The sequence below is a fragment of the Crotalus tigris genome, unplaced genomic scaffold, assembly GCF_016545835.1.
Source record: "Crotalus tigris isolate CLP2741 ecotype Arizona unplaced genomic scaffold, ASM1654583v1 scf7180000024309.744930, whole genome shotgun sequence".
In the NCBI taxonomy this organism is placed as follows: Eukaryota; Metazoa; Chordata; class Lepidosauria; order Squamata; family Viperidae; genus Crotalus; species Crotalus tigris.
This window is the reverse complement of record NW_024100481.1, coordinates 351,724-379,563: the sequence shown is the minus strand read 5'-3', so window position 1 is coordinate 379,563 and position 27,840 is coordinate 351,724. Positions and strand designations below refer to the sequence as shown.

General features: G+C 62.7%; 2 protein-coding genes across 4 annotated transcripts; both read left to right on the top strand.

Moving 5' to 3' along the window:
• The first annotated feature begins 613 nt into the window (after window positions 1-613).
• CAMTA2 (calmodulin binding transcription activator 2) lies at window positions 614-22,683 on the top strand. Of its 3 annotated transcripts, none has more exons than XM_039324834.1 (23): window positions 614-842; window positions 1,407-1,496; window positions 1,741-1,844; window positions 4,726-4,793; window positions 5,351-5,486; window positions 6,034-6,105; window positions 8,006-8,159; window positions 9,096-9,239; window positions 9,694-10,799; window positions 10,993-11,119; window positions 11,232-11,366; window positions 14,247-14,371; window positions 16,059-16,237; window positions 16,745-16,823; window positions 16,957-17,257; window positions 17,347-17,702; window positions 18,145-18,332; window positions 18,415-18,655; window positions 19,053-19,124; window positions 19,245-19,265; window positions 19,867-20,060; window positions 21,350-21,424; window positions 21,770-22,683. In XM_039324834.1, exons 2-23 carry the CDS (start codon window positions 1,469-1,471, stop codon window positions 21,834-21,836), a joined length of 3,972 nt encoding a protein of 1,323 aa, XP_039180768.1. In that variant the 5' UTR covers window positions 614-842; window positions 1,407-1,468; the 3' UTR covers window positions 21,837-22,683. The 3 variants fall into 3 exon arrangements, with proteins under 3 accessions (XP_039180768.1, XP_039180767.1, XP_039180769.1); XM_039324833.1 differs by lacking the exon at window positions 614-842 and adding an exon at window positions 1,116-1,265; XM_039324835.1 differs by lacking the exons at window positions 614-842; window positions 19,245-19,265 and adding an exon at window positions 1,117-1,265.
• A 2,027-nt stretch (window positions 22,684-24,710) lies between these two features.
• SAP25 (Sin3A associated protein 25) lies at window positions 24,711-27,814 on the top strand. Its single transcript, XM_039324877.1, has 5 exons — window positions 24,711-24,825; window positions 25,757-25,894; window positions 26,673-26,792; window positions 27,106-27,206; window positions 27,386-27,814. Exons 1-5 carry the CDS (start codon window positions 24,711-24,713, stop codon window positions 27,578-27,580), a joined length of 669 nt encoding a protein of 222 aa, XP_039180811.1. The 3' UTR covers window positions 27,581-27,814.
• Window positions 27,815-27,840: the final 26 nt, after the last annotated feature.

Sequence of the window (27,840 nt, the reverse complement as noted above, 5' to 3'; positions counted from 1 at the left end):
TACGACCATTTGTTCAGCAACCCAGCCCCCCCCCCACACATCCCAGGCACTGCATGCTCCTAATTACAACTGCAACAGGGAGAGCCAGGAGTGTGTGGGCATTTGGTTTAACCACCACAATGGCATAGGATCATAATTCCGGGCTCAATAGACCACCCATAGTGTCCAAGTCCCTCGCAGGGTGGGAATTAAGGGGATCCCTAAGCCCAGCCAATACACCAGGGGTGTCCAACCTTGGCCACTTTTAAGTCTTGTGGACTTCAACTCGCACAATTCCCCAGCCAGCAATTCTGGGAGTTGACCCGCAAGTGTTAAAGGGGCCAAGGTTGGCCATGCCTGCCTTAAATCAGGGGTCTTCAAACTTGGCCCTTTGATGACTTGTGGACTTCAACTCCCAGCCTGCCTGGCTGAGGAATTCTGGGAGTTGAAGTCCACAAGTCATCAAAGGGCCAAGTTGGAAGCCCCCTGCCTTAAATCCTGCCAAAGGACTCCCAAACTGGCATCGGTGTTTTGTTTTGTTTTGAACTCGGCCCCTTTAAGACGAGTGACCACCACCTCTGCTGCCTGGGGAATTCTGGGAGTTGAAGTCCACAAGTCTTAAAGGGGCCGAGTTGCGGAGAGCCTCTTCCTGAAATTGCAAGCGGGCTCCCGGCCTGATCCGGAGGCGGCTGCCGCGTTCTGCCCGAAGCCCCTTTGCGCTTTTTCTCTGCCCGGAAGGTCCGGATGCCCCCGGAGGAAAAGGGGAGGGGAGGAGCGGGGGGGCAGCCCGCGTGCATCTGGGGGGCTTCCTCCCCGCCCCGAAGCTCTACGGGCGTGTGCTCGGAACCGGGACCCGCGCCCGGGTGAGACCCCGGGAACCAGGGCGGGCTCGCTTCGCCCCCGCTCCGGAGCGCCTTCCGAGCCGCGGCGCCGGCGGGCGAGCTGCATCCCTCCGGGGGCGCTCCCTGTGTCCGGGGGCACCCGGACCCGCCTCGACGGGGAGGAGGCGGCGAGCCGGGCGGGCGGCGTCTCCCGGCCGCGATGCCCGGGCCGCCGGGGGGCTCCGCGATTGCCGCCTCCGTCTGCGCGCGGCGCCCCTCCCGGGCAGCCAGGCGCCGCCGCCGCCGCCGGCCGTGCGCGCTGAGCTCAGGGGCCGAGCTGTCACCGGCGGGGCGGAGCGGAGCAGCGGCGGAGGCGGAGGAGGCAGGAAGGGGCCGAGCGCAGCCGGCGCTGGGCGCAGGGAATGGCGGCCGGTGGCGGAGCCGGAGCTGCGGGCGCCTCGGCAGGTGCCACCCGGGGCGGGCGGGGAGGCTCCGGGGCGAGGGCAGCGGGGGAGGGAGGGCGGGGGGAGGGAGGGGCTCCGCGGGGTGCCGGCGTCCGGGAAGGGGCCGCTTCCCCTCCGCCGCTGACGCCCTGCCGCCCCCCAGGCTGGTTCGCGCGGAGCCTGCCCGGCAGAGCCCTCTGAGCGCCCCGCCCGCCCGCCCCGAAGATGAATAAGGCGGCCACGGAGGTCTCCGGTGAGTGGGGGTGGGGTCTCGGCCGGCGGGGAAGCCTGGAGGGCGGGCGGGGGAGGGGGCGCTCTTTTCCCACGGGGAGGGGCCGGGAGCGAGCCGCCCGGGGGGGGAGGGCCGGGGGCGGCCCGACCCCTGAGCGGTCCTTGCGCAGACGGGCCTTTGCCCCCCCCCCCGTTGGCGCCCGGGGCCTCCGCGGAATCCCGCCCGTGGACGGTGACCCCGCCGCCTCTCCGCCCCCCCCCCGCAGAGAACAGCCACCACCTGAAGGTCTTCCTGCCCAAGAAGCTGGTGGAGTGCGTGCCCAAGTGCCCGGCCCTGCCCAAGGAGCGCCTGCGCTGGAACACCAACGAGGTAGGGGCGCGGGGGGGGGGGGAACAGGCTGCTGCTCTGGAACCCCGAGTCCCTCCCGGGGGGGGGGCCGGCTGGGTCCTCTGGGGGGTGGGAAGCCGCCCCATCACACAGGCAGGCTCAGGGAGGGGAGGGCCCCTCTGGGTTGGAGCTCTGCCCTCTTCTCGGGGACACCCCCAGCAGGGCCCTGCCTGGCCCCTAATAATCGGTGCCCCTGTTTCCTGAGCCCCGGACGCCCCTCCAGCTTCTCTCTGCGGAGCCTCTGAGGTCCAGGTGCCCTTCTTTGGCACCAGGAAAGAGCCCCCCTCCCTTTTTAAGAATCACCCCGATAAGCCTGTAAAAAAGCCCCCTTTGCCCGTTAGCTGAGCGCAAGGGGTGTGGTAAGTGGGGGGTGGGGCAGATGCGATCCCCCACTTGAGCCTTTGCAGACTGGAGGGTTTTGTGTGTTTGTGCACAAAACAGGGAAATGGTTCCTGCAAGGTGCTGTTTTGGATCTGGAACAAACAAACCACCTTTAGGCCTTTTTTAAAAGAGCAGCATCCTAGGAACCAGGGTTGGGAAAGGAGCCCAGTGCAGCATCCCTGAGATGCTGCTCCTGGGGGGGGCGGGGGAGGGAACCAAACGGGCCTCCTCCCACATATCATCCAGGTCTCCTCCTCTTCTTTATCGTTTTTTTTTACCTTCCTGCTTCCTTTCGAGACCCTCCCCTCCGCTTGAAATCTGATTTGGGCCACTGGTCCAGATGCTTCGGTCTTGCTCAGGCTGCCGGCCTCTCCCCCCCCACACACACACTTTGCTTGGCCTTCTCAGTCTCCTTCCTGCAAACGGCCATTTTTCCTTTCTGTTTCTGCAACTTTGCTGGCCTCTCCTGCCTTCTCCCTTCTCCCGTCCCTTGCATGCAGCAGCTTCTAGCCTCTGCCTCTGGCCTGCTTGGTTTGGGGCAGGGGTAGGCAACCTTAGCTCTTTTATGACTGGTGGACATCAACTCCCAGAATTCCTCAGCCAGCATGGGGGAAACTTTGGCCCCTTCATGACTCATGGACTTCAACTCCCATGGGGGAACTATGGCTCACTTTAGGACTGGTGGACTTCAACTCCCAGTATTCCTGACCCGGCATGGCTCAGCTTGGAAACCTCTCCCTTTCCCCTCAGCATGGCTGGCTCAGGAATTCTGGGAGTTGAAGTCCACGAGTCCTAAAAGAGCCGAGGTTGCCTACCCCTGGTTTGGGGGAACGTCTGCCTTCAGTATTATTAGTGCTGCCCTGACGATTCTCACGGGGGGGGGGGAGACGGGCACTGGCCAGACTGGAGGGTGGTCCTGCTCCAAGAGTCCTGAGGACCCCCCCCCAAGTGCTGTGGCTTTCCCCTCCCACCTTCCTGCCCTTCGTGGACCAGGGGCCCTTGTGAAGGGGGCTGCAGCTGCCTGACCCCTCGGTCCCAGGTCAGGACAGGGAGGAGAGCTCGATGTTTCCCACAGAACAGCTGGTGAGAGGGTGGTTCTCGCAGGCCCTGCATCTGACTTGACCCCTGGCACTCGGGGTCTGGCCCTGGGCAGCTGTGGGAGGGCTGCAGGAGACATTCACTGCTCCTGCCAGGACTCCCGGGTGCCTCAGCTACGGGCAGCGCTTCCCTTCCTCTCCAGACAACGAGGTGACCCCGGAGATGGCCACAGTCCCTGGCTGCAAACTCGGGGAGCCACCTTGGGCCGGGAGGGGTCGGGGGACCTGCAGAAAGGATCGGGATCCCCAAGGAAGAATCTGGAGGGCGGGGCCTGGTCCAGAGAGGATACTTGGAGGGTGGACTCTGGGAGGGGAGGGTGAATTGGGGGCTCAATTGGAACCCTGCAGATCAGAGAGCCCCCCTTCTTCTCCTGCACCCCCAGCTCTGTCTGGGATGCTGGGGGGGCGTGGGGGGGAGGTAGACAATTGGCGGCTCTGTCCTTAGGCCAGGCTCCCTTCAGGGCGGACCAGGGGGAGGAAGGGGGGGTCCTTGTTTTTGAGGGTCCTTCAGTTGCACGTTGATCTTCAGAAAGATCCAGAAGCAGCTCCCACTCTTGGCAGGGGGGCTTCTAGGAGGAGACTGAAAAAAAAAATAAAAACGGCAAATAAAAAAAACCAAGACCCTGGCTGTCCTCGCCTTGCGCCCGCAATTGGGCCAGAACTCCAGTCCCTAAGAAAGGCAGCTGTGGGTTGTTCAGAGAAGTGCACCTGACTTTTTTTGGCACGGTTGTTAAGTGAATCAAACGATCGTTAAGTGGATCCGGGTTCCCTCATTGACTTTGCTTCTTGGAGGGCAGCTGACCCCGGGATTCTGCGACCCTCCCAAGCACCTGAATTTTGATCACATGACCGTGGGGACGCTGCCGTGGTCATAAGTGCGAGGACTGGTCATTGGTCAGCTTTCCAGTGCCATTGTAACTTTCAATGGTCTCTGAACGGCCGTGGAGGAGCATCATTTTCTCTCAAGCCTACCTTGGTCAGCTCCATGTTGGACCAAGCCTTTGTTTGCCCCCCCCCCGAGTGCTTGGACACTTGTCCCAGGAGCCGGGCCCCTTGGTGGGCCGTCCTGCAGAAGGAGGCACCGTGCCCACCACAGATGTTTCCCACCTGCCCAAGGGACTGTGGCCCTCCTGGCCCTCGGTCCCCACGGCGGCTTTCTTGTTGCCAGAGGGCGGAATTGACAGAAATGCAAAATGGGGGGGGAGCCCGTGCCAGGGGCTTCCCGGGGTGCGGTGGGCTCCAGCCCCTTCCGGTTTTCAGGGAAGGATCTCCCCAGATCCCCGGCGGTCAGACCGAACTCAGAATGGAGTGGACTGGAGATAATCGGACAGGGGCTCCAAAACGCCGCTGGGGAGCTGGCTCTGAGGGGGGGGTCTTTCTTGCAGGAAATCGCTTCTTATCTGATCACCTTTGAGAAACATGAGGAATGGCTCTCGGGCTCCCCGAAGACCAGGTAAGGGGCCTGGCCCTGCTGGCTCAAGGCCGGGGCACGGGGGGGGGGGGTCAGGGGCCCAGCACAACCGCCCACCCTTGGTGGAGCAGATGCTGCTGGTGCTTCGGGGGGCGTCTGGGGCAACCAGCCCCTCCTCCCACTTCTAACGGGCCTGCAAACTTTTGGCTGCAAACACACAAACTTAAAGAACGAAACCGGATTAAAAGACAAAAAAGGGCGCCCCCCCCCATTCCAGAATACAGGTGTGGGGAAGCTGATTTGGAGGGAGGTTGCCAAAACAGGTGAGGGTCCTCGTCCCCTCCACCCCACAACGTGGGCCACAAGATGCCAGACCCTCCTTGGCAGAAGAGAGAAGCCCCCTGCCCTCCTCTGCCTGCTTCCCAGGCAGAGACCCCAAAGCCCCCCCGCTGGGGAAGGGGTGGGCTATGGCCGCACCCAGAGGGCTTTCGGGCCTCCAGGCCTCCCTCCCAGGGGGCTCCCCACAGACGTGGAGGGGGGCTCCACAGCTCCAGAACTCCTGGACCCCCTGCTCACCGGGGTTCCCCCCCCCCCGGCAGACCCCAGAACGGCTCCCTCATCCTGTACAATCGCAAGAAGGTGAAGTACCGGAAGGACGGCTACTGCTGGAAGAAGCGCAAGGATGGCAAGACCACCCGGGAAGACCACATGAAGCTGAAGGTCAAAGGGGTGGAGGTAGGACCCCCCCCTCCAGATCCCTCCCCTCTTGGGAAAGGCCCGAGCGGCTCTGCAGAAGCCCCAGGCACTCTCTGGGCAGGCGAGAGTCGGGAGGGGACCCCAGGAGGGAGGAAGGGGGGGGCACTTTTGGGGGGGCAGCAGCGCTTGGGGGGCTGTAGAGACCGGGGTGGGTCGGTGGAGGGGAGGATCCAGCCCTGCAGGGGGGTTTACAACCACAATTTTGAGTCCAAAATTTCCTAAGTGAGACAGACGCTAAGTGAGTTTTGCCCCATTTTACGTCTTATCGCCTCCTTTGTTAAGCGAATCGCGGCAGTTGTCGGAAGGATCGTCATAAATATGAGTCAGTGGCCAACATTTTGATCAGGTGACATGTGGACACGGCAGCAGTCCTAAGTGTGAAAAACAGCCCTAAATCGCTGTTTTCACTCCCGTTGTAACTTCAAATGGTCACTAAACGAATTGGTTCTAAGCCGAGGACTACCTACGCTGGGGTCTGCTACAGGGAGGAAACACTCCCCCCATCTTTGCTTCCTCCCCCCCCCAGTGTCTCTACGGCTGCTACGTCCATTCGTCCATTGTCCCGACATTCCACCGTCGCTGCTACTGGCTACTCCAGGTAAGTCTCCCTGCGGCTGCTGAACCCCACGGGGGGGGGCTTTCCTTGAGGAATTGAGGGGGGGGGGTTCCGGAGGAAGGACAGCAGCAGGTGAGCTGGAAGTGGAAGCCCACTGCCCGTGTTCTCCTTCGTTCCCTGCGTTTTGGAATGGCTGCCTTAATTTCAGCTAAAAGATGTTATAATCTACGAAAAATTACCCCTTTATAACGTTAAGGCCACCCTTGGGGTCCCACATCCAGTTTTGGTCATCACGATGTAAAAAAAGATGTTGAGACTCTAGAAAGAGTGCAGAGAAGAGCCACAAAGAGGATTAAGGGGACTGGAGCCCAAAACATACGAAGAATGGCTGCAGGATTTGGGTTATGTCTGCTTTAAGGGAAAGAAGGACCAGGGGAGACAGAATAGCAGTATTACAATATCTCAGGGGCTGCCTCAAAGAATGGGGGGGGTCTACCTCTTATTCTCTAACACGCCTGAGGGCAGGACAAGAAGCAACGGATGGAAACTAATGAAAGAGAGAAGCAGGCTAGAACTAAGGAGAAGCTTCCTAACAGTGAGAACAATTAATCAGTGGAACTCCTTGCCTCCAGAAGTTGTGAATGCTCCAAAACTGGAGGTTTTTAAGAAGAGACTGGACAGCCATTTGTCTGAAATGGTATAGGGCAGGGGTAGGCCACCTTTTATGACTCATGGACTTCAACTCCCAGAATTTCTGAGCCAGCCATTCTGCAGGGAAAGGGAGAGGTTTCCAAGCTGAGCCAGGCTGGCTCAGGAATTCTGGGAGTTGAAGTCCACGAGTCCTAAAAGAGCCAAGGTGGCCTACCCCTAGTATAGGGTTTCCTGGCTGAGCAGGGGGATGGACTAGATGACCTCCAGGGTCCCTTCCAACTCTGTTATTCTTTTCTAAATGGAAAGCAATGCTCTCTCTCTCTAATTATGCCCTGAAGGCTAACATAGCATTCGTCAATCTCAACAATGTTAAGAGATGAAAACTTCAACTCGCAGAATTCCTTAACCCAGGGTGCTGGGTTGGGGAATTCTTGGGTGCTGGAAGTCTGCACCCTTTTCCTGAGGTTAAGAAACTGTACTTTCAATTCAGGGATCTCCAAAGTGGGCCCCTTTAAGACTTGTGGACTTCAACTCCTCTGCTCGCTGAGGGATTCTGGGAGTTGAAGTCCACAAGTCTTAAAGCGGCCCAGTTTGGATACCCCTGCTTTATAGAACAAATGATGATTTTAAGACAATATTTATTCACTGTTACTTAGAATATCAGTAAATGACTATAGGAGAAAAAGGCTCAAAATATTCGTTGTCCAAGAAATATGGCCCTGCTTCTCGGGGGGGGGGGGAGAGTCTGCCTGGCCTCCCCTGGAGTGGATCCTCAAGGCCCCTGATAGGTGATAAACCTCAGTGGGGAGGGGGTTCCCCTGGAGGGAAAGGTCCATTCCCAAGAAGGAAGAGGCAACACAGCCCAGATAGGAATTGTGAGAGAAGGAGGGGGAGGACAGCCTCTCCTTAATAGTTCCCACAGTACATTAATGTAGATGGAGACAGTCTGGAGTTTTCAACCCGGCAAGATTCCGTCTGCAGGTCTGAAGCAATAAAGAACTTGGCTAGGAAGAATCACCAGCGTTATTCTTGGTTTTGGGTTAGGGTTAGGCAACCTTGGCCTGTCCTCTTTTGGGCTGGGGGTCGCCAAGGCCTAGCTTACCCTCCCTGTCCCAGTTTGAGAGCCGGAATGTGGGCTGGATCCCCCTAAGAAGCACGAAGGAAACCGGGATTCAAGGCTTAGGAAAATTCTTCTCTGTCTGAACAAGGCCTAGTCTGCCTCCTTTGCCCCCCCAAGGGGCTTCCCTCTTGCCTCTCCTCCCACCCGGCCCCCCCTTACTCCCCCCTGCAGAACCCGGACATCGTCCTGGTCCACTATCTGAATGTGCCGGCCATTGAGGACTGCGGGAAGGTCTGCAGCCCCGTCCTTTGCTCCATCAACAGTGATCGCAAGGAGTGGCTGAAGTGGTCGAAGGAGGAGCTGGTCGGACAGCTGAAGCCCATGTGTAAGCAGGGCCAGGAGGGTGCAGGATGATGGGTTTTAGGGTTCTTCGTAGTCCTTGACTTACGACAGGGGTGTCAAACTGCCGGCCCGTGGGCCAGACGCGTCACCAAGAAACTGCGCCCACCCCATTGCCGGCAATGGGGAAAAAGCTCCGATACGTCACGCGATGTCACGATACGTTGCGGGTTTGACATGTCTGACTTACGACTAATCGCTAAGTAACTCTTCAAAGTTCCGATTGACCTACCTGGGAGAGATTGATGACCCAGGTTCGCAATTCCAACAGCCAGACCCTCCCCAAAGTGACGTGACCACGGGTTGCTGGGCAGCCAGGCCACCTTTACCGCCGTTTGGGGTGTCCCGCAGCCACACAACTGCCTTTTATAGCAGTCTTGCCAAAAAGCAGCATTTCCCGTCAGCATCCCGTAGGGTTTGCTTAGCAGCCGTAAAAAAGGTCATGTGACCAGCCCACTTTACAGCCATCACGAGTTTATGGTCTCCATTATAGTTGTAACTGGAGGACTACCCACCCTCTATTTCTGGAGAGGGCAGCTCTGAACGGCCGGCCAGCCCGCCAAGGCCAATGGCTGTGCTGAGCCTCTGACCATCAGCAGGGGCTGCTGAGAAGCGCCAGACCAGTGGCCGCCGCCTCGTCGTCCTCTGTTCCCAGGAGGCTCCTGCTGACCACAGCTGGGTGCCTCTGGACTGTCCAGGCCGTGTGCTTTGACTGCCCGAGAGCTGCCGCTGGGGAGCAATTGGGACAGAGCGTGCTCGAGAGAAAAAGCTTTCCTTTGCCCATCCGGTGCCCTTGGAAGATACCCGTGGCAGGGCAGCACCTCCCCAGGAGGCCCGGATTCTGCCTTCGGGGAGGGTCTGGGGGGGCAGGGGACAAGGCCGGGACCCTGGGCCGGACACGCCACACTCTTTCCTCCTGCAGTTCAGGGGATCAAGTGGACGTGCAGCAGCAACGGGAGCAGCAGCACTGACCTCTCTGTGGAGCAGCTGGTGCAGCAGATCTTGGAAAGCCACCAGGCCAAGCCGCCCCCCCGGACCCACGCCTGCCTCTGCAGCAGCAGCCTCGGTCAGCCGCCCCCTCGCCCCTTCCCTCCCTCCCTCCTGCAGCATGTGGAGCCCCCCCCATTCTGAGGGAGGGCGATCTGCAGGGCATCCCACCAGCTGAGGTGCCCTGACGGCAGTGGCTTTGGAGGGCACTAAGAGGGCTTGGCACGACTAGACAATGTGGGTCGATATCCAAAGGGTCAGGGTTAGAGAAGCAGGGCCACTTGGGGCCAGCTTAGTTTGTGTGCTTGTGTGTGTATGTGTTGAGAGAAAGAGAGAGAGGTGGTGCTGCCATGGCAGGAGGTCAGAGGGCCACAGGAAAGAGGGGGAAACACCTTCTGGACTGGACGTTGCCCAGTTATGGGGCGCACTGCCTGCCCCCTGCTCTCCCGGCCTGCCAATAAGCCAGGATCCAGGTCTTAGGCTGGAAATGGGGGCCGTAACCCCCCTTCCTCCTCCTCCTCCTCTCCTGGCAGGGAGTCCCGGCCACGTCCCGCACAAATGCAACAGCATTAAGCACCGGATCATCTCCCCGAAGGTGGAAGTCCGTCCTTGCCCCTTCCCGGCCCTGACAGAGGTGCAAAACATCTCCGGCAGCCCCGAGGCCCGAGCTGAGGCTGACCCGGCCAAGGGGCCTGTCCTGGACAGCAAGGGCACCAAGCCGGCCAAGACCACCTCCTCCACCATGGCTGACGCCGTCCCCGACTCCACGCAGCCGCCCCCTGTGCTGCCCCGGCCCGGCGGCTTCCCCAAACAGGAGCGGCCCCCTGTCACGCTGTCTGTCAGCCTGCCTGGCAGCACCATCTTCGTCATGGCTGGCCCGAGCGGGGCTGAGAAGCCGCTGGCCCTGACCCCCAGCCAGCACCTGGTCTCCGGAGAGGGGGGCGCGGCCCCCACCACGCCTCTTGGCCTGGCCGTCTTGCCCGGACTGCTCCTCTCGCAGAGCCTGGAATCCGCCATGGAGACCAGTGAGGGGACCTCGGACGCCTTCGACCCAGACCGCTTCCTGAACAGCCCCAAGCAAGGACAGACGTACGGGGGCGGCCAGGGCCTGCAAGCTGAGCCGGAGCCTCCAGAGACTGGCCCGGCTTCGGGCTACTCGCTCTACATCTCCACCAATCGCTTCTTCATCCAGGACGATGGGGCCAGGCAGGGGCCTGCAGCCCTCTCAGCCAGCCCCACAGTGGCCGCAGCGGAAGCCAAGAGCAGCCCGGAGGCACCCATGGAGACGTCAGGCGAAGGGGGCAGAGCAGCCGGGGGGGCCCCAGAGATCTCCCCCAAGGAGCTGCAGGAGGAGCTCCACTCGGTCATCCAGAGAGTGGCCGCGGCGGCTGCAGGAGGCCCCTTCAGCCTGCCCTTCGACAGCCATTTCCCGGACCTCATTAGCGAGCTGATGACAGAGAGCCCGGCAGCAGATGGGGCAGGCAGCCCGAGAGGCCCCAGTCCCGGGTCGGAGAGCCCGGAGTCGGTTCTGCCGGAGCCCCCGGCCGAATCCTGCCACGCGGTGGAGGCCATCTTGGGGGCCCCCGCTCAGCCCTGGGTCTCCATCACCGACTTCTCACCCGAGTGGTCCTACCCAGAGGTAGGTGCTCTGCTGGGAAAAGCTGGGGATGGGCACAGCCGCTGGGGCCAGAAGGGCCTCAAGGGTCCGGGGGGAGGGGCAGCAGGGCAGGGGGCATTTTGTGAGCAGCCGCTGCCAGTGTCTCCTTTTGGCCACGGGGCCTCGGGAAGGAGCCACTCCCTGTTTGACTCCCGCCTTTTCCTCCGGGGGGCAGGGGGGGGTGAAGGTGCTGATCACCGGCCCCTGGATGGACGATTCGGAGTCCTACAGCTGCCTCTTTGGCCAGATCTCGGTCCCGGCGTCACTCATCCAGTCCGGGGTGCTGCGCTGCTACTGCCCAGGTAGAAGAGACAAGAGTGGGGGGCGCAGGGAGAGAGGGGAGGCCTGGCTCGGCCCCTCCTGGAGCAAAGGGCCTCTGCCCCCCCTCACACTGCTCTCCCCTCCCCCCTGCAGCCCACGAGGCGGGGCTGGTGCCGCTGCAGGTCGCACGGGATGCCTGCCTGGTGTCCCCGTCGGTCATCTTTGAGTACCGAGCCCGGAGCTTCCTGACGCTGCCCGGCCCCCAGCTGGACTGGCTCTCCCTGGACGGTGAGTGGGGGATGCTGCCCTCACCGCTGCGGGCGGGGGATTCCCCAGGCTTTTCCTCTTCCTGCACCGGTGGTCCTCGTCTTACACCCGTTCCTTTTAGTGACCGTTCAAAGTCACAACCAGGGTGGAAAAAGCGGCCTGTCAGCCGGTCCATATTTAGGACGGTCGCGGCGTCCTCAGATTATGCGATCTCCTTTTGCGACCGGTCAAGCAAAGTCAATGGGGGAATCCGGATTCATTTAACCAGGCTACTAACTGAACAACGGCCATGATTCCCTTAAGGACCGTGGCAAGGGAGTTTGTAAAATGGGGCAAAACTCAATTAGCAACTGACTTGCTTAGCAACGCAAATTTGGGGCTTAATTGTGACCCTAAGTGGAGGTCCTCCTGTAGGATCATAGAGTGCCAGGGCTGGAAGGGTCCCTGGAGGCCTGATCCTGGCCCCTTGGGGCTCACAGCTGCCCAGGCGGGCACAGCCCCAGGGCCGGGCGGAGGGCCGGGGCTCCTCCGGGGAGTTGTTTGTGTCGGAAAAACCAGCACCGGGCTGGGCCCCGTCCAGGGTGTCGCCTTACAGGGATGTTCCTGGCATGTGCAACGGAAAGGCTGGGAGGGGCCAAGAGTTTCCATGACTGCCCCGTGCTGGGCCCTCCACTCCCCCGCCCCCTCCTCCCTCGACTCGCCCCTCACCCTGCTCGACAGAGACCCCCGTGCGCTGCGCCCCTCCTCTCGGTGCATCAGAGTAAGAAGCACCCCACTTCAGTCCCGGGGGTGCAACTGGACCACCCCTGACCCCTGCCCAGCCACAGGCCCCTCCGGCGCCCCCTCTGCTGGCCCAACCAGGCGGGCCGGTGCGGCTGTCGTCCTACCCGAGGGTGACAAAGTCTCGGGGTCCATTTGGAGTCTTCCCGATGCTGGGAGGGGGGCTGGTGGGAGCTTCTGCCCCCCCCCCTCTGTTCAAGGGGTTCAGTTGCTCAGTACATCCAAGGAGCAGCTCTGAGCAGGCTGGTCAGGCGACTCTTGGCCCGCCTCGCAGGGAGAGCCACCTTCGGCCAGGCAGTGCCTCCGTTGGCTACCTGTTGCCGACCCGGAGGGGGGGGAAGCAGCCTGACCCCAGCCCACCCGGGAAGACCTCTCACCTTGCCACTATCCGGTCAGAGCCTCTGCGGAATAGCGCCCAGGCCTGTCCTTGCCAATCGGGCGAAGAGGCTTCGAGGGGTCCCTAAAGGGCACCCCCCTCCCCTGCCGGTGCCCGAGGGCGCCTGTCCAGGCACGCACCCCTCCCCCACCCCTGTGACCTGGAAAAAAATTCCCTTTCTGAGACCAGGCCTGTCTTTGGCAGGCATGACCTGCCCGATCGCAGAGGCCGGGCTGGGCAAGGGGCACTCGGCCGCCTCTCCCCCACCCTCCCTGGCAGCTGGGGGAAGGGGGCGATGGGGAGCAGAGAGGGCAGCCCCTTCCCCCCCCAGAGGGGGCCGTGCAGAGGGGGCTTCTCTCAGCCACCAGCTGGAGGCAACTGTCCAGCTGGTGTATGTGTGTATGGGAGATAGAGAGCTCATTAAAGGATTGCCACTCGCTTCTCCCCCCCCCCCCCGCCCAGGCCAGTGGCTATTTTCGGGAGGGCCGGAGCTGGTCAGGCTGCGTCTCTGGCTGGCGGAGAAGGAGCCGGGTCTCCTCCCACCGGCGCGTCAGGGGTGAGGGCAGCGGGCCCCCTGCGCACTGTCATTGCATACCAGGACGGCTAGCGGTGCCCTGATCTCTGCCCCCCCCCCAGCTGGGGGGCGGGCCTAACCTGGGATTTCTCTGCGGTCCCTGCCAGCTGCTTCCGAGTCCCGCCGGAGTTGAGGAGCAGAGCGCCGGGCTTGGGGGTCAAGCAAGGGGGCAGCCCCACGTCCCCTGGCAATGCCCAGAGCAGGTACTGGCCTCGGGCAGGTGGGAGGGGGCCCGAGCCGGGAAGGAGGGGGCTTCGGTGCCTGCTGCTGCTGGGGGGTAGGTCCTGGCCTGTGGGGGCTCAGGCGAGGGGTCCCCAGAAGCGCCCCCTGCCCTGGGGGGCAACACCTCCCTGCCATGGCTTTGCTGGGCTTTGACGTGGGCCAGCAGCAGCAGCCCCCCCACCCGAGGGGCGGCAGTGGGCTCTCCTGGACGCCTCTTCCTGCTCCGGGGGGCAATGAATGAGCCGGTGGGAGCTGCGTGGCCAGGGGCCGGGGGCGACGCTGGGTGGATCCCACCCCCTCTGCCGGCAAGTGTTTTTTTCGGTCACTTTGGGCATGCTCTGAGATTAACCTGGGTTTCATTTGCCCTGGCTAATTGGCTTTCCTGCTTTATGCCTCCCAATTGCTGCGCGTGGAAGGGGCCTGTTGACGTTGCGCTGCTTGTGGAAGGGCCCCCCGGTTTTGCTCTGGGAACAGATTGGGGGGGGGAAGAGAGGTCGCCTTCGCTTCATGGGGTTTTATTCTCCCGGACTTTGTTTGCTTGTTTATCTGAACCCCCAACGGTCCCCCATCACGGAGGAGACATGGGCCCCTTTCCAGTCCCATCCCCCCCTCCCGTGGGCTGTGTCTGCTCATTCCCTGGGGCCGCAGGACAGGGGTGCTCCGGGGCCCTTCTGGATGAACCTAGTTGTCCCCTTTCCAAGACTAGCCGGACCTGCCCAGCCCCCCCTCACCCATTCTTGGGTGCTCAATGGAGAAGCCCCCCCCTCCGTGGGTCATCTGGGAAAATGAGGACAGCCCGGCTTGTTAATCGCCCCAATCAGGATTAGCCTAACAGGATGCCCGGCAGCGTCTTGGCCTCTCCCCCCCATCATCCTCCCCCCCCCCCCCGTTCACCTGGGCAAGGCCGGGCCGGGCTGCCTCTCACCAGCCTCCTCTCCCCCCCCCCCAGATAACCAGTTCAGGATGTCCATCCTTGATCGTCTGGAGCAGATGGAGAAGCGCGTGGCTGAGATGGCCACCTCGGCCCCCCACGGCCCCCCGGCCCAGGCCCAAGGGGAGAAGCCCCCTGGCCAGGTGAGAGGTGGGGCGGGGATGGGGAGGGAGGCTGAGCTGGTGGCAACCGGAGCGTGGCATCTGCTGGTGCCCAGCTGGCATTGTCAGCTTCCTCTTTGACTTGAGGGCTTTGCCAATTGGGTGTTAAGGTGCGCGCGCGTGCGCGCACACACACACACACACACACACACACGGAGACATGCCAGGCATTGTGGGGGGAGCACCTGGATCTGATTGTGGGGGTGCAGGGTCCCATCTTGGGCAGAAGCCTCGAAGTGCCTTCACGCCGTGGGGCCTGTGCCTGCCCCCCTCCGCTGTTCTTCTGGGGTTCCACGTGGCCCCTGCGGGTCCCCCATCCGGGGTCTCCTTTCAGGAGGGTCTTCTCCAAGCAAATAGGACCGCTCCTTCCAGTCTCCTCCTTCGAAATGCTTCCCCCCCCCAGGGCTGCCCCCCGGAGGCTGTGGGGAAGGAGTTCGGGCCCCATCGGGCCCCTGCAAGCCTTTATTCTGGAATAATTGGGGCTGGTTTTGGTCAGGAAAACTGGATGGAAACACGGCCTTGGGGAGCTCAGCCGACACTACCCAAGTGGGGTGGGGTACAGACCAATGACAGGGCCCCAGGGCATTGAAGGGGCTGGATGAAGGCCTCTCTGAGCCAGGGGGTCTGTGAGGGGGTGGCACTGCTGCTTGTGGGGAGGGGTGGCTCCCCCCTTGTGTCCTGCTGGGCTGCAGGTGCAGAAGTGATATGAATTTTCAACCCCCCCCTCCCTCTGGGCAACTCACAAAAGCAGGCAACGTGCGGACGGTGTCTGGGATGGATGTGCCCCCCCCCCCGTCCCCTTTGTCCCAGCCCCACCGGCCATGCAGCAGCAGCCGCGTGTATATTTAGTGCGTGTTCCCCCCCCCAACTTGAATCTCGGGTTTCGCTGAGATTGGCACCTGTGTGGTCAGCCAGCCCGGCTATTCTGGAGCGGCCGGGTGGGAGATAAGGCCAGACAGCCTCTGGGTGGGATTAGGGAGGAGGGAAGGCATCCGCCCCCCCCCCAGCCTCCCAATGGCCCCGAATTCTTTCCGTTGAGATCAGCAGCTTGGCCGGAGGGCAGGGGCGCCACTTGGAGCCTTCCGGGCAAAGGGCACAGCGTGCCTCAGTCCGGCACGCACACACCGCGGCCACTTCCTGCGGTCAGAGGAGGAGAGTGGGCACTACAGCTTCCATCATCCCCAGTCAGAAGGGTCCTGGTGGGGTTGACGGGGCCTTTGAGTCCTGTTCCCACAAGCCAGGCAGACGCGCGTGAGGAAGCCGAGGGAGGGGGGCAGGGGGGGCACGGCCTCGGCCCGGGAGTTGAAGGACACGGTGGCACTGCCCACCGAGACCACTGCAGCTTGACTGGCAGGAACTGGGAGTGACAGAGGAGGGCGTCTTTGAGGAATGTGGCCCCGGGCCCTCAGCAGCCCACTCCTCACATTTCCCCCAACTGGAAGGCTTCAGCTGCCCGCAGGGAATGCCAGCCCACCGCTGAGTCCTTGGCACCCCCCGACCATCTCATCTGCTGGGGGGGCTGCTGCCACATCTGGGGCAGGAGGGTTGATGGTCTTGGGTGGGAAACAGGTCCCCGGAATCTTCGGGGAGCCTGGAAGAGGCTGCAGACGTAGCCTGTTAGCTTGGGCTCTTCACCCCCCCTTCTTCCCCCTCTGCCCCCCCAAACTAGGCTGCCTCCGACTCCTTTGAGGACCGCATTGTGGCCCTCTGTGAGAAAATGATGCTGTCGCAGACGTGGCTTTGCTCGGAGACCCTGGTGCACCACGTCAGCTTCCGAGGAATGACGCTGCTGCACCTGGCAGCCGCCCAGGGCTACACCCGCCTCATTGAGACCCTGATCAAGTGGCGGTGAGTCCCCCTGGCTGGCAGGCCAAGGGCCCTTTGGCGTCTCTTGTCCAGACCCCCAATGGGGGAAAGCTCCACCCGGGTCTGTCCAGAAGGGGCACAAAGCCACCACCACCACCAAGTGGAGGAGTTGGACTAGAAAGGAGGGATGGGGGGTGGGGAAGAGAGGCAAATTCCTAGAGGGGCAGCAGCGCCTTGTCTCATTCTACAAATGTAGTAAATCAGTTATCTGTCTCTTGTGGGTCCATGCAGGGACTCCTTGCCCTACGGCCATTTGCTCAGGGACTATTCCTGGTCTTCCAAGACCCCCCACCCAGCGTGGCAGATCCGAGCCTTTTCCCATGTGATGAGATCCTTGCTTGGATAAACTCGGCCACTTGCCCGAGTCCAGCCTGCCAGATTTTGCCCCTCTGAAATTGGGGGTGGGGTGGGGTGTGCGAAGACCGAAGGGCCCCCGTTGCGGAGGCTGTGCTCGGGACAGGCTTGATGGCGGCCCTTGGCTCCCCCCAGGAATCTCAACGCCCAGAATCTGGACTTGGAGCAAGAGGTGGACCCCCTCAATGTGGATCACTTTTCCTGCACCCCCTTGGTGAGTGCCTCTCGGAAGGGGGGGAGAAGGGGGGCTGACCCTGTCCGGCCCTTCCGGCGAGAGGGATCCGCTCGGGGCCCCTCCTGCTGCTTTGCCTCGGCCAGGGGTCTCATTCCTCACCTCCCCCCCACAGATGTGGGCCTGTGCACTCGGCCACTTGGAGGCCGCCCAGCTGCTCTACCGGTGGAACAGCCAAGCCCTGGCCATCCCTGACTCCTTGGGCCGCCTGCCGCTCACCGTGGCTCGTTCGCGGGGCCACGTCAAGCTGGCCACGTGCCTGGAGGAACTGCAGCGCCAGGAAGAGGCCCTCCCCGAACCTCTGGAGCCCTCGGCGGATGCGCCTGGGTCAGCCGGGAAGGCCTGTGTCGTCGGCCTTCAGCACCCCACGGAGGGGCTGCACGTCCCCTCCCCTGTCTCGGCCAGCCCAGACACAGGTAGGGGGCTTCCATACCACGGGGGGGGGGGTGGCCTGCAGCAAGGCTCAGGCTGAGCGCCAACCGAACCCGGCTCCCTCTCTCCCCAGGGCTCAGCACCGCCAGCGGGGTCTCCTCCCCCTCGGAGCGCTCGGAAGGCTCCCTCTCCATCACCTCCGCCTATTCCAGCGGGTCAGCCCTGCGGGAGTCGCCAGCCTACAGCCCCGAGGCCGAGGGAGCCATGGACGTCTGCCAGGGCCTGCCACCCGGCAGCCTGGAGGGGTGGTACTTGCAGGAAGCCGCCAGCCCGCCCCGCCTCCCGCCCGCCTCCTTCTTCCTCAGCTATGGCGAGGGGGGCCCCATGGGACCCCTGGGAGGCCCTGAGGCTGAGCTGGAGCCGGAGTTGCTGGCCTACGGGGAAAACGCCGAGAACGAGGAGCAGCTGCCGGAGACAGACGTCCTGCAGGTCCGGCGTCCGGGAGGGGGGCAGCGGTTTGAGCGTCTCTTCCCCGGCCGGTGTGTGGGCAACTCCTCTGCCTCCACCCAGAATCCCCCCAGGCCTCTGGCAGTAACCATGTGGGAAAACCCACTGCTGGGCCTCAACCAGAACTCGGGTTGAGCCCCAGCAGTGCAGAGAAGGGTCCCTGGTTCTCCTCCCTCCTTCCGGTTTCTGGCTGAAAGGCTGGGATGCCAGCGAGAAGGGCCCGGGGCTGGGCCTCTCCCTCTCTGCAGCGGCCCTGCCACGCGGGAGCCCCTATTCCCTGCAGTCCAGCAGTGCCCCACCCCAGAGGGCTGGGCTCCTCCATGTGAGCGGCTGTGCTGGTCTTCAGGCGAAAGGCCTGCCCTGTTGGGGACGAAGACACGGAGTGCCCCGGCGCTCATCTCCTGTCTCCCCTGTTGCCCTGCAGGTGGATGTGATCACCCTGGCCAGGCAGATCATCGAGGCCACGCCGGAGCGCATCAAGCAGGAGGACTTTGGCTGCACCGAGGCTCCTCTCCGCGAGCGGTCCAGCAACGTGGGCCTGAGCGAGACCATGTCCTGGCTGGCCAGCTACCTGGAGAACGTGGACCAGCTGCCCAACCTCCCCCAACGACGGTAGCTCTTTCGGACGCTGGAGGGGGGAGCGGCCGGTGAGCTTTGGGGACGAGGGGCTCACGTCCTCCCTTCTGCCTTCCAGAGGCTTGGCCCCCTCGCCCCCCGGGCGCTCCTGCCTCAGCCCCCTGCAGTCCCCCTTGGCGGACCTGTCCTTCGAGCGCCTCCCTCCGCCCCCCACCGCTGCCAGCTGGGCCGAGTTCCTCAACGCCTCGGGGAACGGAAAGATGGAGAGCGACTTCGCCCTGCTGACACTCTCGGACCACGAGCAGCGAGAGCTGTACGAATCCGCCCGGATCATCCAGACGGCCTTTCGCAAGTACAAGGTGTGTCTCCCGACCGAGCCAGGCCGGGGCAGGGCAGCCCCTTCGGGGGGGGGGGGATGTTGGCAGCTCTTCTCAGCCTCCTTGTCCCTCTTCTTTCTTGTTCAACGGACACACACGCGCACACACACACACACACACACACACACACACACACGCTGCTGATGCTGCCGGAAACAAGGGTGGACGGTCGAGGCTGCTTCGGGAGCACCTACAGCCAGTCCTCAGAACTATTAATTTATTGATCATTTGATCATAAAATGGGGCAAAACTCACACAAACTGTCTCACAACAGAAATGTTGGGCTCCATTTCAGTCGCAAATCAAGAACTACCTATATTTGGGGGGTGGGGAGAACGAGGGCTGACCACCTCTCTTGTGCTGCCCCCCCCCCATCCAGGGCCGTCGGCTGAAGGAGCAGCAGGAGCTGGCGGCGGCTGTCATCCAGCGGTGCTACCGGAAGTACAAGCAGGTAGGGTTCTGGGGGGGGGGAAAGGCCCGTCTCTGGCCCCTGCAAGCCTCCTGGGAGGCCCCCTCCCCCACACTCGCAAGCACCCCCCAACTAACCTGCTCTCTCTCTCTGTCTTGCAAGCTCACCTGGATTGCCCTGAAGGTAAAGCAGGGAAGTGGGGTCCCAAGGCCACTCCTGGCGAGGGGAGGGGGAGGCGTGTGGGGCTGGAGGAGCTTCTGTAAGAGTTAGGCGGCCGTGTGGGGGGAGAGGAAAGGGCAGGCTGTGATCGGCTCCTGGGATGGATTGGGAAACGGACGTCTTTGCTGCGGGCGGCTCTAGTGAGCCCTGAAAGGGACATCCCGGCTGCAGCTGAAAGAGGGGGGCAGCCAGAGAAGGCCAGGGGCCCCACTGGGGACCTAAGTGGAAGGAGTTTGTTATTTTGGCTCTGGGGTGCTTTCCTTGAAAGGGGGAGATCCTTTTCCTGTCCTACCCTGACCCCCTCCCTCCCTCCCTCCCTCCCGCGGAAAAAGCCCCAGGGCTCCGAAATCGGGACGCTTCCCACCAGGAAATCAAGGTGTTTCAGTCGGGTGGCTTTGGGGAGCCCAAATCTCCCTCGGGGGCAGTGGGGTGTCCCCCCCTCCAACTTAAGGGACGTGCCTTGGATGGGAAGGCGGTGGGCACTCCGGGATGGGCAGGTGGGCAGTAGCCCCCGCATCCACCGCGCCCTTCCCAGCCCCTCCTCTCCTCCTCCTCCCTGGCACAGTACGCGCTCTACAAGAAGATGACGCAGGCGGCCATCTTGATCCAGAGCAAGTTCCGCAGCTACTACGAGCAGAAGAAGTTCCGGCAGAGTCGACGGGCCGCCGTGCTGATCCAGCAATACTATCGCAGCTACAAGGAGTACGAGAGGCTGAAGCAGGGGCACCGGGCCTCGGCCGCCATGCAGCAGAAGATCAAGTGGGTGCCGGGACGGGGTCGAGGGTGGGGGGGATCTGGTTGCAAGGGGAGGGGGGGCATAGTTCTTCTCTCTGGCTCCCCGCCAGGACAGGCCAAAGTCCCCCTGAGGCTGAGCAAGACAGTCCCAGTCCTGTGAGGTGACAGCCCCCCACCCCCAAGGACTGCCGGTCCTGCCTGCAGCTGCCTCTGATGCTGTCCTTTAGCCACAGCCCCGGAGCAGGCAGCCCGCCCACGTGGGGCGGCTCCTGCCAGCCTGCCTGCTGCCCTCCAACTGCTGTGCGGTATCCAGGTGTTGGCAGCCCTCTGCAAAGCCAGCCCCCCTCCCCACCTCCCACCCCTTCATTTCAAGCTTGGATCCGCTCCTACACGATGCCTCACATGCCTTGGGGGGGGGCTAGGGAAGGAAAGGGCTTCCCTCTCTCTCTGTCGAGGGAAGGGGAGGGCCAGCAGCCCCCCCCCCAGGACTGGGATCCCTTCAAGCTACTCCATAACCAGTTTGGGAGAATTGGCTACAGGTACTCCTTGACTATGGCCAAAATTGAGCCCAGATTTTTTGGTTGCTAAGTGAGACAGTCATGAAGTGAGTTTTGCTCCACTTTACAACCTTTCTTGCTATGGTTACTAAGCGAATCATTGCAATTAGTCACACGGTTGTCAAGCGGTTCTGGCCTCCCCACTGGCTTTGCTTGTCAGAAAGGTCGCAATCCCGGGACACTGCGGCCATCGTAAGTATGAGTCTGCCAAGCGTCTGAATTTTGATCTTGCGGCCACAGGGATGCTGAACTGGCCGCAAGTGTGAAAAACAGCCATAAGTCGCTTTTTTCAGTGGTGTCGTAAATTTGAACCATCACTAAATGAACTGTTACTGAGGACTAGCTGCACGTTTTTCCCATTCAGGGAGACAAAATAGTGCTTTGGAACGGATGATGTTCCAGTTGCTTCTCTATCGCTCTATTCCACATTTATATATTCATTTCATACCTCTTAACCGCCCATTTTCCCCCGAGGGGGGCTCTGGGTGGTGACCCCCGTGTGGGGGCTCCTGAGAAGCAGGTGAGGAGCAAGGGGGCTTCAACTCCGGCACTTCCCACATACTGGCACCCCTTGGTAGGTCCGGAATGCGTGTTCCCAGGGCTCTTTCGGAGGTCTGGCGAAGTGGCCCTGTTGGGGGGGGGTTGCCTACTGGACGCTACGGAGGGCGGGGGGGGGAGCTGCTCCTTCCATTCTCTGCCCTGAGAGGCCGAGTCCACTCCTGCCACTTGACCCTCCCCTCCTCCTTTCCCCGATAGGGGGACCTTCCTGACCAAGAAGCAGGATCAGGCCGCCCGGAAGATTATGCGGTTCTTGCGACGTTGTCGGCACAGGTACAGCAGGAAGGGGGGGGAGAGACTGGGGGAGGCAGAGTTTGAGAACAGAGTTCCATCGACACTTAAGAACTATAAGATGCGTTTGGGGGGGGGGTTAGAAAATCCAAAGGAGACCCCCACGAGAAGCCCGGCATTGTCCTGGTGCCCATTGGATGGGATATTGGGGGGGGGGGCTTTCCTCAGCCTCTTTCACCCTCTGCAGACCCCACGGAGAATGCGATAGCTCTGCCACGGAGGAGGCCAGCCGGCTGCCGGTGGGGTGGGGGTTTTGCTAGAGGAACGGCGGGGTGTCCCCCTCCCTTCAGAGGTCACCTTCTCTCCTTCCCCCCCCCCCCCGAACAGGATGAAGGAACTGAAGCAAAGGCAGGAGATGGAGGCCCCCCCACAGAAGCGCGGTGTGGCCACTTAGTCCGAAGCGGACGCCCGCAGGAAGAGGCGGAGGAGGGTTCTGACCCCAGCCAAGCCCCCGAAAGACTGGAGGGATGGCCACGGGTCTCCCCGCCGGAAGGAAGGACTGTGCAATAGGGCCACCCGGCCCACAGCTTGGCCCCTTCCAGTCTGGGGTGGGTGTGGAAGCTCTCCTGGCCGGGGCGCAGTCCCGTGGCCCTCGGCCCCATCCCTGGAGCCCCCGGCGAGCTTGCCTTCCCTCTGTGCCAAGGCGTCTCTGCCACGCATGGGCCGTCCGGGGGCCGGAGGGGGACACCACACCCCAGGCTGAGGAAGGAGGGAGGGAGGGAGGGATTCTCGGGGGCCCCACTGCCTTCACGCCAGCTTTCTGGAGGACCTGCAGCAGCCCCCCCTCCTCGCAAGGGGTTGGGTGGAAGACAGCCTCCTGGCATGCACTTTTCAGCCCCCGTCCCCCATCTGTTTCCTTCTGCCCCACTCCTCCCCATAAGCTGGGCAGGCTGCCAGGCTGGGATTTGAGAGGGTCCTTCCCTCCCCAGCAGCCCCCCCTGCCCCCTCCCCTGTGCCTCTGTACATACTTGTATGATTTGGGCAAAAGAAGGCCAGGCTGGCATCTATTTAACCCAAAGACATCTCACCCCACGGGGGGGGGGGCGGCAGGGGGCTGGGGAGAAAGATGCTTGGGTTGTAACTCTGGAGCTCCCCCCTCCCTGGAACCTCCTTCTTTGGTATTTCAGCCCAGCCTCTGGATGTCGCTCCCCCCCCCATCTGCCACACGGCTACCGTTTTTGCATGACTTTGGTTGGTTTGTACAAATTTACATTAAACTGCAAGAAAATCACCAGTGTAAACTCCTCGCAAGAGTATTGAGTGGGCATCAGCCTCGCAGGAGGGTGCTTTGGGCTGGGGGAGCAGGCTGCAGACCCCCCCCTGCCGCCGCCATGTCCTGGGAGTGGGAAGGGTCTCCACAGAAGCAAGGCGGACTTGGCCCACTCCGTGCTCTGCATCGGTGGGAAGGGAGGGAGAGACGCTCTGGGGAAGTGGGGGGCAGAAACTGGGGAGGGGAAACTCTTGCCTCAATTCTGCCCCACCCTCCTTGACCAGAAGGCGCCTCCCGATGGGGCCACTGTGCACATCAGGGGCCCCAGGCTGAGGAAGGGCCCTGGGGTCCCCAAGCTTCCTGATGCCCTGTGTAGCGGGGGAGGGCTCCTGCTAAGGGGTGGCTCCTTCTGTTCTCAGCAGGCCTGCCCTGCTGTTTGGCTCTGGCCACTGCCCAGTGTCCAGGCAAGGAGGTTTCTGTCCCCCTCGCTCCTTTTTCAATGGGGCCCGTGGCTGGACAGAACTCTTGGGACCCCCAAGGCACGCGGACTCTGCCCCAAGGACCAGCTCAAGCTGTACCAGGAGCCCCCACCCCAGGCAGAGGGCAGGAGGGAGGGGCCTTCAGCTGCTGCCTGAGGGGTGGGGGAGCGCTGTGGGGCATGGGGGATCTTTTGGGGAGGGGGCTGGGCCTGGGGAGGTGTGTCCTGCCTGGCTCAATGTACCTGCGGACTAGCCACTGGCAGGGGGCTGGTGGGTGGGTGGGTGGGATGGAAATGCCCCCGAGGGGGCGTTTGGGCTTCCCAGGCTGGGCACCGTGTCCACCTGGGCCCCGGGTCGTCGTGCCAGCTTTCCCTGGGACGGCCAGATCAGAGCCTCCCCAGGAATGCCCCCCCACCAGCCCTGCGGGGAGCCTGGGCGGGGGAGGGTTGACGTGTTGTGTGAATGCACGCAGCTGGCCAGCTCCAAGGGGCTGCACGTAGAGCAAGCAGCTTGCACGGGTTTAAATTTAAATCGGTTTTTTAAAAAAAGGGAATGGCCGGGCTTTCATAAGAGTCCTCCGGGGGAAAGGCTGGAGTAAAAGAGCGGTTGGAAAAGAAAGCCTCTCTCGCCTCCGACTCGCTGGCCGATAACGCCATGACGCCGTGCCGGAACCCCTCCCCGAGACAAGGGCTGATGACACCAGACTCCTCTTGGGGAAAAAGGGCGGAGCCTATCGGGGAAGCCTGGAGGGGGCGTGTCTGGTTGCTGCGTTGCATTGATTTAGGGGCGTGGCCGCGGAAGGGACCCGCCCACGATTAACGGAGCACGTTTCTCCCCCCCATTTTTTGGGCAGCAGCCCCCCCCCCAAATCCCGCTGCCCGGCGAGTTAGCGTGACTGAGATCGAATACGGAGCAGGGCGCTGGGAGGGACCTTGGAGGTCCTCCAGTCCACCCCCGGGGCCCCGGGAGCTTCTGCAGCCTCGGCGGCCTTCGTGGGAAGCCTCGGGGGCTGCTTTCTGGACGGCGGCTGCGCGAGGGGGGGCGCCGGGCTCCTTCCCCCCCCCAGCCCCCTTCGGGCTGCCTTCGCGGTTCAGCCGGGCCCCTGAGCCCGGAGGAGTAAATGAATCGAGGCAGCGCACCAGCATCGCCGCCGCCCAGGGAAGCCGGTTGGAGGGGCGCCCGCTGCGCGCGACGGGAGCGCGAAACTCCCCGAAGGCGCCGAGCCGCGCGCCCCGGGCACGTCGCGGGGACGGGACCGAGCAGAGGGAGGGAGGGAGGCGGGGGGCGCAAAAGCAGGGGCAGCCAAGGGGGCCAATCTGCGGGGAGGGCTGGGGCGCGCCGGGCCCTTTCCGAAGCTGCGAGGGGCCCCGCCGGTCCCAGCCCGCCGCCGTCGGACGGAGTGGAAGCCCTCGGGCTCTCTGGGCCCCGGACGTCGCCCGTCGGACTTCGCGGGGCGTCCGGGAGCAGCGGGGCCGAGTCCGTCTCCCCTTCAGGCCGCCTCTGGAAGCGGCGCGGTTCCCCGACCGGCCGGGGGTCCTGGGCGAGGGGGGCGTCCGACGTGGGGCTTCCGCGGGCTTGGATGTGGCTGCGCGGGGCCCGCGGCGGCGAACTCCCGGGGTTCCGCTCCGACTCTCGCGACGGCGGGGCGCGCTTGCTCCGTCCTGCGCGGAGCGCGCAAGAGAAAGCCGGCGGGCGTGAGTTTCAGGCCGTTCCGCGCCCCGAGACGGAGGAGGAGCCCCCGCCCGCGGCGTTTGGGAGGCTGGGCTGGGGTGGGGCCCAGAGTGTAAGCGTTGTCGAGGATATTGGACGGGGCCCGTGGAACTCCCTGCCACGAGGCTGCAGCCTCCAAGAGGCATTGTCCCCTTTCATGGATGCTCCCCCCCCCGTCATGCCCTCTGGAGGTGCTTCTGGGGGAGACATGAAAGGGGGGGCTACCCCTGGGCTCTGCTGCTGTGGGGGGGCGGGGAGAACCAGCCTCCTGGTGTTCTTTCTGTTCATGTTCATGCTGGAGAGTTCGCCTTCCTAGACGGCGGGGGGGGGGTGATCCCTAAAGAGATGGGGTGGGGAGGGCGCTTCGGAGGCCTGCCAGGTACCCGCGGGGCTCAAGGGGAGCTTCTGCCGATGAAAAGGTGGACTAAGTTAAAGGACCGGCGGGGCCGTCGATTCTCCTGCTGGTTTTCTAAAGGAACCCTGGATGGGGGGGGGGTGTCCAACCTTGGCCCCCTTAAGGCTCGTGGACTTCCACTCTGGCCGGGGAATTCTGGGAGTTGAAGTCCACAAGTCTCAACGTGGCCAAGGTTGGACGCTCCTGGTCTAAAAAAAGGAAAATTAAAAACAATCGGATTAAAAAAAAAACATCAATAAAACCACCTCTTCTACAGTTCATGAGAATAAATGTACTTGTCAACTAGTGTTTCTCCTTTGACCAGATAGAAATGAGATTTTGCTTTCCTGGGGGGGGGCGCAGCTGCCGTGTGTGTGTGTGTGTGTGTGTGTGTGTGTGTGTGTGTGTGTGCGTGTGTGTGTGTGTGTGTGTGAGAGAGAGAGAGAGAGGGAGAGACAGGGGTGCCCACAACAGAAATCTCTTCACAGGAAACTCTGTGAATCCCTGCTGCTTTTCTTCAGGCTTGCAAAAAATGTTTGAGGAATTTGGGGGCTTAGGAGAGGAGGAGGAGGAGGTGGTGGTAACAGGAGCTGCCTCAACCCAGACGGAGGGCCCACACCTGGCAGGAAGGGATCCGGAGGGGCAGAGTCCGGGAGCCGGTGAGTGGGGCTGGGGGCGAAGTGGGGCTTGTGGCTGGGAGCCCTGTGGGGCAGGGATGCTCCCGGGTTCTTGGCCAGGGTGGGGCTCATATGAGCACCGATCAAGGGGAGGATAAGGGGGGACGTGTGCCGCTCGTAGCCGGAGAGAGGGTCCTGCCCGTGCAGAGTGCCAGGGCCCAGGAGCTGCCTTCCTCTGCCAGGCCCCCCTTCTGCATCGCCCAGCTTCCACCCAGCCCTGCTGCAGTGGGCAGCCCATGGTCCTTTGCAGGATTCGGGCTGAGCAGGTGGGCTGGAGGGGCCTGTGGGGCGGGGGTGGATCCAAGAGACCAGTTTTGGGGCCACCGTATGTGGGTCCCCCCTGGACACCTCACAAAGGGCCTCTTCAGCTTCACTGTTGCCCCCAGCAGAGCCATCCCGGCGTAGAAAACTGCCTCCCAGCTTGGTCCACATAACAGGGTTGTTGTTTCAGGATGGCAGCTGGGCTGGGAGGGACCGAGCGCGGGGGGGGGGAGGCTGCACCGTTTTATAAGTGGGGAGGCCTGAGGGGGGGCAGAGCCTGTGTTCCACACGTGTGCCCACCTTCATCGGGGAGAGAGCGAGCGAGTGTGCCAGCTGGATCTGCCCTCTGGTGCTGCTTCCTTTGAAGGGCTGCGGGGCTGACCTCCCGGCCCGGACCCTCCAGGCCAGCCTCTCACTGCAGTCCCAGACACGGGGGAGGGGGGCAGCCAGCGCCTTCTCCCCCCCCACAAGCCTGACCTGGGTCTGGTTGGTGCTTCAGGCTGCCTGCGCTCCTGCCGGACCCTCTGCCACCCGTCCTTCCAGCCCTTCTACTCCGCTGTCTCCGGCTGCAGCTGTGGTTCCCGGCCCCCCCCTCCAGAGGGCCCAGCATGGGAAGCAGGTGAGGGGCAGGGCAGGAGGGGGGGCAAGTCTGGGGAGGGATAGTCAGATGCGGTCCTCCTGCCCCAAGGGGGAGGGGATTTGGCCTGGTGGGGGCAGGGGATGTGACAGCCCCTGGGGGAGGAGCAGTTGACCCATTCCGAGTGGCAGGGGGGACCTCAGCTTGTTGGGCCCACACTAGAGAGAGGGAGGGGCTTTCCTCTGTGGGGAAGGGGCCCTTTGCCATTTGAAGGTGGGTGGATGTGGACATGTGTGCCCAAGAGGCTCAGTCCAAAACCCCCTCTGAGATGACTTCCCCCCCTTTTCCCTGCAAGGACCCCCGCCCTTCCTGGACTGCAGCAGCTTCTTCTACACGGACCCCACCCAGCCCCCCGGATCCCGGATCTACAACTGGCTGTCCTGCTGCTCTCTGGAAGTAGGTCCCACTGGGGGGGGGGATTAGAGGGGGCAGCAAACAGCCAAGGAAGGCACCCGTTGCTGGGGAGGGGGCCCTGAGGCTTCAGGGCAGGAGGGAGAGCAGCGTCTGCCTCTCTGGGTCTGCCCAGCATGCAGGAAGGGCTGTGGGGCAGCTCTCCCCTGACTTTCTCCCTCCAGGTCCTCCCCCGGCTGCGTCTGGATACCCCGGCCCCCATCATGGCCCCCCGGGAGAGCCCCCCTGCTCCCGGCCTCTGCACCAGGAGACGGTGGTTCTCCAGCGAGGAGCTGCAGGCCGTCGCGGCCCTTCTGGAGCTGCCGGCGGCACCAGTGGGACCCCAGGCCGACAGCGGGGCCGAGCGGAGGGACCCTTGAGAGCTTCTGGGACACAAAAACACACACGCACAAACGTAGTTGTCTGTGCTGTGTCCTTTGTCTGTCTACATCAGAGGCGTCCCATCTTGGCAGCTTGAAGCCTTGCGGACTTCCAGTTCCCAGCATAGGGGATTCTGGGAGTTGAAGTCCACGAGGCTTAAAGTGGCCAAGATTAAGACCTGGTTTGGGGGGAACCTGAGCAGTTTCCGAGGCTTCACGGTCGGAATAAAGTTAAGTTTCGTCCTTTCAGGTCTTTGCTT